Source organism: Lipotes vexillifer, unplaced genomic scaffold (genome assembly GCF_000442215.2).
Source record: "Lipotes vexillifer unplaced genomic scaffold, Lipotes_vexillifer_v1.1 scaffold841, whole genome shotgun sequence".
In the NCBI taxonomy this organism is placed as follows: Eukaryota; Metazoa; Chordata; class Mammalia; order Artiodactyla; family Lipotidae; genus Lipotes; species Lipotes vexillifer.
Genome location: NW_006798403.1, coordinates 74064 through 87168, shown reverse-complemented (window position 1 = coordinate 87168; position 13105 = coordinate 74064). Strand labels below are relative to the sequence as shown.

The 13105-nt window shown below is 35.2% G+C and overlaps 1 protein-coding gene across 1 annotated transcript in view; it reads left to right on the top strand.

The window, feature by feature from the left end:
- CEP128 (centrosomal protein 128) overlaps positions 1–11712 on the top strand; it is a gene marked incomplete at its 3' end in the record, with an annotated part of 210477 nt that extends 198765 nt beyond the window's left edge. The window contains exon 18 of the mRNA XM_007470471.1: positions 11520–11712. Within this exon, the coding sequence (XP_007470533.1) occupies positions 11520–11712 (193 nt within the window). The remainder of the gene's footprint in view (positions 1–11519) is intronic.
- Between the last annotated feature and the right edge of the window lie 1393 nt (positions 11713–13105).

The window sequence follows — 13105 nt, the reverse complement described above, 5'->3', positions numbered from 1 at the left end:
GGAATGCCTAAAGAGAAGCAGGGACAAAGGCATAGAGCAGAGTTTAGGTTCAAATCATGGAGAGAAATGAGAAGTAGCTAAGACACTTGCAGTGAGAAAGTAGGCACAAATCATCAAATCTAGAGCCATCAGACACTCACTTGCAGGATGGAACCACAATACTAGCAAGCATCACTCTTGATCCCAGATCTTAACTTATCATTTTATGATAGTGAATAAAAAACCTGGTGTCAACTGCTCTTCAGCACAATGCAGGAGGCTCAGTACTCTTTTGTTTAGAGAGCACATTTAATTCTGGGAGTCTGGTATCAGTTATTCTCTTAAGATGCACAAAGGTGTATCTTAGGAGAATTTATATGCTTCTCTGGCTCTGAAGATCTTTTCCTTCTTGGCCTTTATCCCACTGTATTGAAACTCCCATTTACTCTTCTCTTTCTTTAATCCGTTATGAGGGGAGACCTGTGTCTGTCCTGTTCCTGTTGCATCTTTGGTGCTTACCACAGGCTTGGCTGAATGCTCAATAAATATTTCTTTTTAGAGAGTAATTAGGCTTGCTGCATTTTCCTACTCAGGTTACTTCCTCAGCTTAAATATCACCAATGAATAAATAAGCAGATTAGATTTCAGTAAATATGTCAGTTCTCAAATATTGGTTTTCTTTGATCAGTACTGTAAATTTTAAGATTATATAAATAAGAAATATACTTCCAAGTTATTTGGGGATTTTCCTATATTATCCTATTTGGTATCATCCCAAAGAGTCACACTTTTTATAGTATCAATATAACGTGTTTCACGCGTTGACAAGCATTTGCTTTTCCCTACTGTTTTTGAAATATCATAACTGAAGCAGCGTTAGAGATTGTGAAGTTTGACTTTCTCATTTTGTAGATGAGAAACGGGTCCTGGGAGTTTTGAGTTTTATCTAAGGACGTAAAGCTAGTTTCTGAGAAGGGTTTGGGAACCTGGATCTCTGAACTCTGTGCCATTGTTTTTTTCTACTGGTTGTGTGACCTACACTTGAATATAAACCTTACATTTATGAATATTGTCTTTTTAGTGATGTGGATTTTTAAAAAACAGTTATTGTGTGAGAAGTATTAGACCTACTGTATTTAATTCTTGTTGAAGGATGCAAATGACCATCTAGTATTTTATCGTTCCAGTGTAGACATCAAAATGTGATACAAATACTCAGGTATCTTCATTCACGTGGTGGAAATATCCTTAGGTAGTATACAGGGAGCACACTCAGCTTAATTGGAGGGAGCATTTTGTATTTTTTTAATATGTACTATGATTATGGGTATATTTCTTCCAGATTATTTTCAAACCAAGCAGAAAAGTGGAGAAAGTATTATTGAAAGAATTATATTCTGAGGTTGATTTAGATTTGAATTTTGCAGTTCTGGTTTAATTCTTGTTTTGGTGATCTAGCACTTTTTAAAAAATTGCCATCCTCTTTATGTCTGGTTCTTATATAAGCATTTTCTCTCAGAATTGTTTTTAGAGTTTTGGTGAAGGAAGCATAGTAGTTAAAAGCAGCAAAATTATGGTTCCTGATATTATTGCTAACTCTATCAACTATAATCTTTTATTTGAATTTTCCGTTTTCCTTGGTTTTTAGCTTTGAGTCACTCCTTAGTGACTTTCGGTATATTATTCCAGTGAATCTCATTAGAGGATTCTTACAGATTAAAAAGATCATTTTGATTGTTTTACTAGATACTTCAAAATATTCCCACCTAGTTGCAAGCTGTCGACTAAGAAGGTAAAAATCTACCTTATTTAGAAATTCTTTCCCTGTTTTGGTTTACTTAGCGATACTTGTTGATGTAGTTAAATAAATGAGCCTATTATGTAATCTGTAAGATGCTCTTGTGAGTGGTTAATAGAATGGTGTTTGCACTGTGATTAATAGCCTTGTCAGCTAATTATTGTTTGGAATTGGTAAAGTTATTCCTATACTGTGTTCCAAGCTGTTTCTCCAAGATACTTAATGAATGATAGATAATGGGTGTTTCTCTAACAGACTCTGATTCTCTTAATTGATTATTGGTTGATTAAATTTCCATAAGATAATTTGTTTCGTAGGATTAATAATATATTCTGCATACTTATTCAGTTCATATCAAGCATCTAACTATAACCTATTTTTAATTTTGTATGGCAATGGAATAAAGGCTCAATAGGAATTAACTGGAGCCATAGGTCATACTGTATTAGTTTGCTAGGGCTGCCATAACAAAACTGGGTAGCTTAAACAACAGGTATTTAATTTCTTACAGCTCTGGAGCCTAGAAGTCAAAGATCACATTGCCAGCGTTGGTTTCTGGTGAGACTTCTCCTTGCCTGGTAGATGGCCACCTCTCATGTGGGGGCTGGCGGTACGGTTGGAGGAGTTGAAGGTTAGGAGTCAGAGTGTCTCTTCTTCTTATAAGGACACTAGCCCTATAGGATTAGGGCCCTACCCTTATGGCCTCATTTAACATTAATTACTTCCCTAAAGGCCCTGTGTCCAAATTCAGTCACACTGAGAGTTAGGGCTTTAACATATGGTTTTGAGAGGGATGTAATTCAGTCCATAACACAGATCAAACCTGATTAATGCTTTGTTGCAAATAATTTTTTGTTATTGTTTTGTTTTTATCAGAACCAGTAGGATTATTGTTATGACAAAACAGAATTGTTTTTTTATTATCATCTCTTAGCAACGGTAGTGAACACGGGCCAAAGACTGGGATGGAATAAGTAGGAAAGCATTATGAAAAAGAAATGTGAAGGTATTTTCTAAATTTGCCATTAAATCATTGGGAAAGAACAGATTAAACCAGATGATTGAAGCTGGTGATCCCCAGGGACTCATTTTGTTTGGACCATGTGAGTTTAAAAAAATTGATTTGGTAATGAACATTTAAAAAAAATCAATTAAGTGCATTATTGCAACATGAAATTGTTTTCCTTTTGAGATATCAGAGGATCTGATAACACTAGGGTTTCATTGCGTTGTGGTAGAAAACAGAGTTAAGAAGAAGAACCATGGACATGACACCGCATTAGATGTGGTGCCCTTCTTGCCCTTCTTTTTTGTGGTTGCATTTTTATATTTGAGATGGATAATGTTCAGGTCCTAAATGTGTTACTTTTGACTGTTCATTAAGCTTTCTTAATATAGTTAGCTATCGTTTGACATAATCACCAGCTATCGTTTGACATAATCACCATCATTTTCTGTTGACTCCCAATATGGAAGAAAAGTATTACTTGATTTTATCTTTAGGCTTGCACATTATTTTTTTTTAAGTTGATTGAAGAGAAGTGGATTTATCTCTTGTATCCATGTGTGGTTCAAAATGGTAAATAGTAACATAGTAGCCTGAATTGAACTTTTCAAGAAAAACAAAAGAGAACATATTTTCTATGTACTTTTACAGATGTTTCCTATCTGGCACCTTTAGCATGTACATTTGATGTCTCTGATGTAAACCAATGCAATTAACTCCTATAATATTATCTAATAGCAACTTGGTCCTAGAACATGTTGGTCTTCCTGTAAATAAGAGGTTGAATAATCTGACTCCTTTTACTCTTTCCTCACAAGGATTTTTATGGTCAACTGTGAACCTCATACCTTTTATCAATCCATATTTGATTTTTTTTAAGTGCATTCCTCTGGTTAATCTGTTTCAGATTTCATCTCGCATGTATGTATTTCTTCTGTATGTCAAGGTTATTTCATTTAGTTGTCTCCAACATACTAATACATCAATTTATATTCTAATACCTAGCCATCTGTGATAATGTTAATTATCTGATCTTAGACCAATCCTGAGGGGATTGGCATCTGAATGCTGCTGTTTAGGACCATGCCTACATGGCATAGAGTTATCAGGTCTTTTGTATGTACATCCTTTCAGCCCTTCTTCTTTGTGATTGTATTTTTTATAATTCAAATTGATAGTGTTCAGGTCCTAAATGTGTTACTTTTGAATATTAATTAAGCTTTCTTAATATATTAAAACTAAAAGAACTTTGGATTTTTTCTGTTTTCAAGATACCATTCTCTTTTTCTATTTTATTACTTAGATGCAAGGTGCTACGTCTTTCCAAAAAAAATTAACAGCATCTAATTGTTCATTTAATTACGTGTGTCAGGGCCTCACGATGTGCAAAACTAGCTGTAATGTGCGTGTGGGTGTGTGTACGCATGCACATATGTTGGTTGTTTTGGAAACGCCATAGGAGATTTTAATCGAAGAATATTATAAAATTCTTGAAAAATGTGTTGAGGGTTTATTATATTAAATTCTTTAAATTCTTTAACATACAAAAATAAAGATGTGTGTGTGTTTGAGGTGCCAAATAAACAGCAAAAAGACTTTGTTGAAAATATCTCTTTTCCAGAAACTATACATCTAACCTTTCCCTTGTTTCCTTGCATCATACCAATAATAATATGATAGTCACTGGGGCTTTTCATTTTATTTATTTTTCTTGAGGAACTGGCAGAGATTGATGAGGTTAATAGAAGTTGTGGTCTACAGATTCAGATTGTAGTTTTAATATAGAAGCAGTGATAGCATAGGCTTTTCCTTATTTTGCCTAGTTAATATCAATTAATAAATTAATGACTTAAGTAGTAATGTTTTAGAATCATTTTCCAACTGACCTGTATCAAACTTACTGAATAGAATAATTTTTATTATTTAGTGCATTGAATACATTCTCATTTTGGAGATTGTAACTAACTGTACACACACACATATAGTCATGCAATCTTAGTTAAAGAATTTTTTTAAAAAATGTAAATTGTAACAGCAATAACCTAAAATGTGAGGGGGAAGAGAAGTAAAAGTGTAAAGTTTATGAATTCTATTGAAGTTAAGTTGTTATCAGTTTAAAATAGGGTGATACACATTTAAGATATTTTATGTAAGCCTCATGGTAACCACAAGGGGAAATCCTATAATAATTCTATAAAACAACATGATAAAGAAGTCAAAGCCTATTGATACCAGAAGACAACAAAACACACACAAAAAAGACAGCAGAATAAGAATCAAAGAACAAGGAACCTACAAAACATCCAGGAAACAATTAACAAAATGACAATAGTAAGCCCTTACCTATCAATAATTACTTTAAATGTAAATGGATTAAATTCTCTAATTAAAAGACATAGAATAGCCAAATGGATAGGAAAAAACAAGAACCAACAATATGCTGCCTATTAAGGACTTACTTTAGCCTTAAAGGTACACATAGATTGAAAGTGAAGGGATGGAAAAAGACATTTCAGGCAAATGGTAACCCAACCCTGCCCCCCCCCCCAAAAAAAAGAGAAAACGAAAAAAGCAAGGGTAGCTCTAGTTATATCAGACAAAATAGACTGTAAACAAAAAATGATAGAAAGAGACAGAGAAGGTCATTATAATGGAATCAATACAAGAAGAGAGAACAATTTTAGATATGTGCCCAATGTTGGAGCACCTAAATATTTAAAGGAAAAACTAACATAGCTAAATGGAGAAATAAACAGTAACAAATATAGCAGTGTTGAGAATAAAATTTCGATATTTACACTCATCTTTTGTAGGTATAAAGGCATAATCACTATAAACAGTTTGGTGTTCATGCTTTCAGTCCTATTTTGGTCTAATGGGCTGAGCTGCAGTTATTTTTGACAAAAATGTGTATTTTTAGATATACCTGTCCCTTCCTTTTGAGTCTTTGACATTGAGGATATCCATCTTGTTGTAGTATTTTCTTCCTTTGGGGTTCTATCACCCCAGACTCTTGTATTTTCCTCCTGACTTTCTATCTACATCTCCATTTTATTTTGAAATTCTCTTGTGTTTATCTCTTGTAAACCCTCTTCTATTTTCTCTGTAGATATTCTTTATGAGTTATTTTATCTCTTCCTATGCCGTTAACTTCCTTTAGGCTGTTGATTCTTTAGTTTGTATCTCTTGACCATATCTCTTGAGCTTTAGAGCTATATATATATAATTAGATATCCAATTAGTCATCTATGCTTCTGTATCTTTTGTTCCTAACAACTTCTGTATGTTTCATCCTAATGTTAACTTCTTAACCCCTAAATCATTGCTTCAGCTTAAGCTAAAAATTGGCCATCAATACTGATTCCTTTCTCTTCCTTACCCCCCTCACATTTAAGTCCAAATACATACATTTTGGCTCAACCCTTACCATTTTCACTTGTTTGGAATACTGTAACAGCCTCCTGACTTCCAGCCTCCGATATTTGCTCCACTCTACATAGAGAGTATGCTTTCTAAAGAACAGTCCAATTCACATCCTTGTCTCTCATATTGTGGTTAGATGAGGATGATGGTATATCCCTCCTCCTCACCGTGTTTTCTTCCTAAATGCATTAGTGGAATGTTATAGTAGAAAGTGCTCCTTTAATCTGGCAGAATTGACCATGTTTTCTGTGCTATGGAAGTTTTTTTTCTCTTTTTCTATTTGCAGTAGTATTTCAAGGTGGATATTGGGAAATGAAGCAGACTTAATTAAATTTCTGTAGTCATAATTGGAAGTTCACATCCTAATTTAAGTTGAGGACTTCCTGTATTTATCTAGTGACATATAGACAAGACAGAGGCCTACAAATTGTATAGCAAGTACTAAAGCCAGGTCAGCCAGGTCTCATCTCTGCAGGGAGGTTTAATTTTAGCTTTGTTGATCTATCCCCTTTTACTTTCCTCTTCCTTCCTTCCTTCCTCCCTCCCTCCCTCCCTCTCTCCCTCTCTCTCTCTCTCTCTCTCTCTCTCTCTTTCTTTTGTTACATAACAGCTAAGTTGAGATATAATTCATATATGAATGAATATATATGAATTATATATAGGTCAAATTGACCTATTTAGAGTTACCATTTGACCTATTTAGAGTTACCATTTGACCTATTTAGAGTTACCATTCGGTAGTTTTTAGTATATTCACAGAGATGTGCAGCCATCACTACATGAATTTTAGGACATTTTTATCACCCCAAAAAGACAATCTGGACTATTAGCCATCACATCCTTATCTGCCCATCCCACCCTCCCTGTAGCACTAGTCAACAAGTAATCTGCTTTTATCTCTATAGATTTGTCTGTTCTGGACATTTCCTATGAATGGAATCATAAAATATGCAATCCTTTATGATTGACTTCTTTCATTTAGCAGAATATTATCAAGGTTCATCTGTGTTGTAGTATGTATCATTACTTTACTTCTTCTTGCTAAATAACTGTCCATTGTATGGATATACCACATTCATTTACCAGTTGATGTTCATTTCTATTATTTTTATTTCTTGCCTGTCATGAATAGTGCTGCTGTGAACATTTGAGTACAAGTTTTTTGCATGAACGTGTGTTTTCATTTCTCATAGGTACATACCTAGGAGAGAATTGCTGAGTTATATGGTAATTATGTTTAAGCTTTTGAAGAGAGTCCAGATTGTTTTTCCAAGGTGACTACACCATTGTACATTCCTATTGTCAGTATATGAGAATTTTAATTTCTCTGTATACACACTAACTGTTGTTATCATCTGTTTTTTTTTTTGATTATAGCTATCCTGCTGGGTGTGAAATGGAATTCTATTGTGGTTTTGATTTGCATTTCCCTGATGGCTAGTGATGTTGAGCATCTTTTCATGTGGTTATTGTCCATTCATATATCTTCTTTGGAGAAATGTCTATTTTGATCTTTTGCTCAACTTGTTATCTTTTAATTTATTATTTGAGTTCTTTACGTATCCTAGATACAAGTCCTTTCTCAGATAGGTGATCTGTAAGTATTCTCTCCTGTTTAGTGGGTTGTCTTTTCACTTTGTTAATTGTGACCATTGAAGCATAATATTTTACATTTTGATTAAGTTCAGCTTATCAGCTTTTTTCTTTGGTTGCTTGTGCTTTTGTTGTAATGTCTAAGAAATGATTGCCAAACCAAAGTCACAAAGACTTTTCCCTGTTTTCTTCTAGGAATCTTATATTTTTATTTATTTATTTTTAACATTTTTATTTATTTATTTTATTTTGTAGCCATATTTTTAGCAATTACATTTAGGTCTTTGATCCATTTTGAGTTAATTTTTTAATGTGGTATAAGGTATGGGTTCAACTCTGTTCTTTTACATGTGGTCTTTGATCCATTTTGAGTTAATTTTTTTATGTGGTATGGGTTCAACTCTATTCTTTTACATGTGACTATTCAGTTGTCCCAGCACCGCTGGTTGAATAGACTGTTCTTTCCTCATCAGATTGTTTTGGCACCCTTGTTGAAAGTCAGTTGACTGTATATGTATAGTTTTATTTTTGGACTCTCAATTCTATTTCATTGATCTATCTTATATGTCTAGCCTATGCCAGTACCACACTGTTTTGATTACAGTAGCTCTGTAGTAAGCTTTGAAATGGGTAAGAATGAGTCCTCCAACTTTGTTCTTATTTTTCAACACTTTATTTGGTTATTCTGGGTTCCTTGAATGTCCATATGGAATTTAGGATCAACTTGTCAATTTCTCCAAAAAAACAGGTGGGATTTTGATTGGTATTGCATTGAATCTGTAGGATGTTTGGGGAGTATTTTTGTGTCAACTATATTAAGTCTTCTGATCTTTGTACATGGGATATGGTCCCATTTATTTAGGTATTTAAAAGTTTTTTTCAACAGTGTTTTGTAGAGTTATTTTTCTTTCAGATATTTTCAGAGTATGTTTTGCAGTTCTTTTTAAAGATGTATTATTAAGTATATTATCCTTTTGACGCTATTGTACATACAGTTGAATTTTAACTTTATTTTTGTATTGATCATTCAAGTATATAGAAATACAATTGATTTATGTATATTGACCTTATATACTACAACATTGCTGAACTATTTTATTCTAATATGTTTTTAGTGAAATCATTAGGATTTTCTTATACAGGGGCATGTTATCTGCAAAAAGATGCAAATATGTTTACTTCTTTTTTTTAAATGTGGATATATTTTGTTACATTTTCTTGCAAAATTGCCCTGCCATGACCTCCTAATACAGTGTTGAATAGAAGTGGTGAGAGCAGATATTCTTTTCTTGTTTCTGATCTTAGGGAGAAAGCATTGTCTTTTTCCATTAAGTATGATAGTAGTTGTGGGGTTTTTATAAATGTCTTTTATCAGATTGAGAAAGTTCCCTTCTATTCCTAGTTTGTTGAGTGTCTCCATCGTGAATGGGTGTTGAATTTCATCATATGATTTCTCTGCACCTTTTGATATGATCATGTGGCTTTATGTCCTTAATTCTTACTAATATGGCATATTACATTAATTAATTTTCAGATATTAATGCAGCCTTGCATTCTTGGGATAAATCCCACTTGATTGTGCTGTAAAAACCTTTTTATATGTTTCTGGATTCTGGTTGCTAGTATTTTGTTGAAGATTTTAAAAAATATTCATAAGTTATATTCATAACTGAAGCCTTATAAACAATCTGGGGAAATTACAGTTGAGACTTCAGTGTTCTTAGCTTGCTTTGTCTGCAGTAGAGTGACCACCCTATTAGTGGAGACTTGGTGAAGGAGGGAGTTCCCAGTATTTCTGTTGCAGTTACCAAGAATTTAGCTTGTGCAAATCAGAGCTGTGAAGATGAAAACTCCTAGTGGCCTGCCCTTCCTGTGAAATACCTACTATTATGATGTTTCTGCTCGCAACATTTTTGACTCCAGAAGTTTGAGTTTTCCACATCAAGTAATTTTTCAATTTTTTGCATTCACCAACTGGCTGCCCTACAACTTAATTACAGCTCTGACACTAACTACCCAGAGTTAGTGCAGATCCTGCAGTTTAAGGTCTCAGTCCCACAAGACTCCCCCTCCCCCACCTTCCGATGCCAGTCACAGGTATTGAGTCCCTACACTTCTATCTGAGCTGGCTTCAAATTGGGGTTCCCATAGTTCATTAATTTGCTATAATGGCTCACAGATTTCAGGGAAATACTTGACTTACTATTATTACTTTATTATAAAGGATGCATATGAACAGCCATATGAAGAGGTATATAGGGCAAGGTCCCAAAGGGTCCTTAGTACTGGAACTTCTGTCTCTGGAATTTTGGGTGCATCACTCTTTTGGCATGTGGATGTATTCACCAACCTGGAAGCTCATCGTATCTCATTGTTCAGGAGTCTTTATAGAGTTTAATCTTCAGTCCTCCCCTGCCTGTCTCCCATCCCCCTTCTTAGAGGTTGATGAGTAGGATTGTAAGTTTCAACTCTCTAATGATCAGCCCCTTACGGAGGCTATCTGGGGGCCCCACCCTAAGCCACCTCATTAACATAAGCTCTGGTCTGATCAAAAGTGCTTTGTTATTAATAAATCATGCCTTTATAAGCATGATTTCCATTTTTCTTCACCCAACATATTATACATTTGTTACCTTACAATATAAATGTATAATTTATCCATAATTTGACTAATGACAGTATTTTGTTCTATGTCACCATCTGTTAGACCTTCTGACCAAAGGAACTGCCTTTTTTTTCATTTCTAGGGATGTTTGAAAGCTGATGTATGTGGGGAGACCCCGGTCTAAGGGCCGTATCCCAGTTCTGCTTCATCATAGCCTAATTCTATCACAGCTACTTTTAATATACTGGGGCATGTCCTAAGAACCTTCTAGACTTCTAGAGGCCTAGAACATTCTTGCTTATGGATTCATGCTATTCAGGGAAATTGTCCCTTTGCTTAATCTCATTTTCCCTTCTAGTTCATTACCTCCCCTATTTTGCTTCTTTGAGGTGAAGACTGTTTAGATTATTTAAAATCAACTAGAAATTGGATGGTAGTCTCACTTGGGAAGGTTCTAAGACCCGACTGAAATTCTGTTCTATTGAAGGTAGAAGAAAGATTTCTTTTCTCATCCCTGTTTTAAATATCTAAGTATTAGAATTGGTGAGGTTAGAGTCCATGGAAAAGAGAGTTGCTTTGATTGAATTTCCTAGTTTTAAATGTGGACAAATGCAGACTTTATCTGCCTCATGCCCTACAGAATCTCTCTCTCTACCTGATTAGCTGGACCCTTGGGGATATGCATTTTTAGAAACAAAACTAGGAATTTTATCTTATTTTTTAATCTCTAAAATTCCCTTCATAACCAGTTTCTAGGTCTATTGTGGGGTGTTTTGGATCTTCAAATGCTTGTACCAGACTGCTTTATATATCAAATTAGGGGGTTAATTGTATTACACCTGGAAGTTTAGGAGGCCAAACTTTTCTGTAGTACTGCCTTTCCAAAGATGATAGAGTATACCAAATATTTTATAAAAATCCAAGGAAATCGTTTCTGCACCAACTTTTAACTGATATAAGCCATTATGTAAATTAAAACATTATGGGTATTTTAAAATTTTGCTTACATTTGTTAGTTATTGTCTAAATTCAGATTATCATGACTTTCTCATGTTTTGGAATGCTACTGTTTTCTAGATTTTTAAAAAAATTAGATATAAATGTCATATTTTTAGACTAAACTTCAATGGCTCTGTGAGGAACTGAGAGAGAGAGAAAACAGAGAGAAAAGTCTACGGCACCAGCTGATGTTGTGCAGACAACAACTCGGGAACATGACTGAAAACAAGGAAGCTGAGCTTCAGTGTCTCTTTGAACAAATAGAAAGACAGGAGCAGCTTCTGGAAGAAATACATCGGGAGAAGAGAGGTGTGTTAACTGCTCTTACTCTTTTATTTTTCTTTGTTTATATTTGTGGAATCTTATGTTTGGGGAAAAAATTCTGTTTCTCTTGGCTCTGGTTTGAACTACAGAATTTCCAAATTCGTCTCCTTTCCTTGTCTCTTGTCTCCTTGTCTTCATTTCTGGGTCTAGAAGAGAAAACTGTTTCTCCTTGAGAATTTCTCCTTCAGCTACTGTATTCCTCCTGTGTACATAGATAGCATTTGTGTCTGTTGTCCATTTGCAAGTGCTAATTTGCTAAGACATGCTTGTTCTTCCCTGGTAAAATGCCAAAATTTATATTTTACTTCAGTAAAATACCCATTAATTCATTCAACAGATGTTTACTTTGTGTTTATTTTGTCTTTGGTACTATTATAGGTGCTAAGGATATTATCAGTAAATGAAAAGAAAAATCCTACTCTTTTTTTTTTTGTTTGGCTGCGTTGGGTGGCCTTCGTTGCTGCGTGTGGGCTTTCTCCAGTTGCGGCAAGCGGGGGCTACTCTTCGTTGTGGTGCGTGGGCTTCTCATTCCGGGGACTTCTATTATTGTGGAGCACGGGCTCTAGGCGTGCAGGCTTCAGTTGTAGCACGCGGGCCCTAGACCACGTGGGCTTCAGTAATTGTGGTACACGCACTTCAGTAGTTGTGGCGTGTGGACTCAGTAGCTGTGGCTCACAGGCTCCAGAGCACAGGCTCAGTAGTTGTGACTCACGGGCTTAGTTGCTCCATGGCATGTGGGATATTCCTGGACCAGGGGTTGAACTTGTGTCCCCTGCATTGGCAGGCAGATTCTTAACCACTGCACCACCAGGAAAGTCCCCAAAATCCTACTCTCGTTTACCTTGCATTATATTGAGTGGGGTGACAAAATAAATGTGATAAATAAGTAAATTATGTAACATATGAAGTTATAAGCACATTGTTGAAAGCAGTACAGTAAGGGAAGGAGAGTCTGGGAGAGCATGGCACAGGGTTTAATATGTAGGCAATACTTAACTTTAAAAGTTAGACAAGAGTCATGGAAAATTACCTTTCTGTTTGGTTCTACTAGGGATGGATATAATGGGAAGAAGAAAAATAGCATCAGGTATAGGAATCCTATGTGTATCTTATGTTGTGTTGGCCTTAGGCTTTTTTTATATATGAATTTATTTACTTACGTATTTATTTTGGCTGTGTTGGGTCTTCATTGCTGCACACGGGCTTTCTCTAATTGTGGCGAGCAGGGGCTACTCATTGTTGTGGCGCATGGGCTTCTCATTGCGGTGGCTTCTTTTGTTGTGGCCACAGGCTTTAGGGCGTGCAGGCTTCAGTAGTTGCAGCATGTGGGCTCAGTAGTTGTGGCTTGTGGGCTCTAGAGCACAGGCTCAGTAGCTGT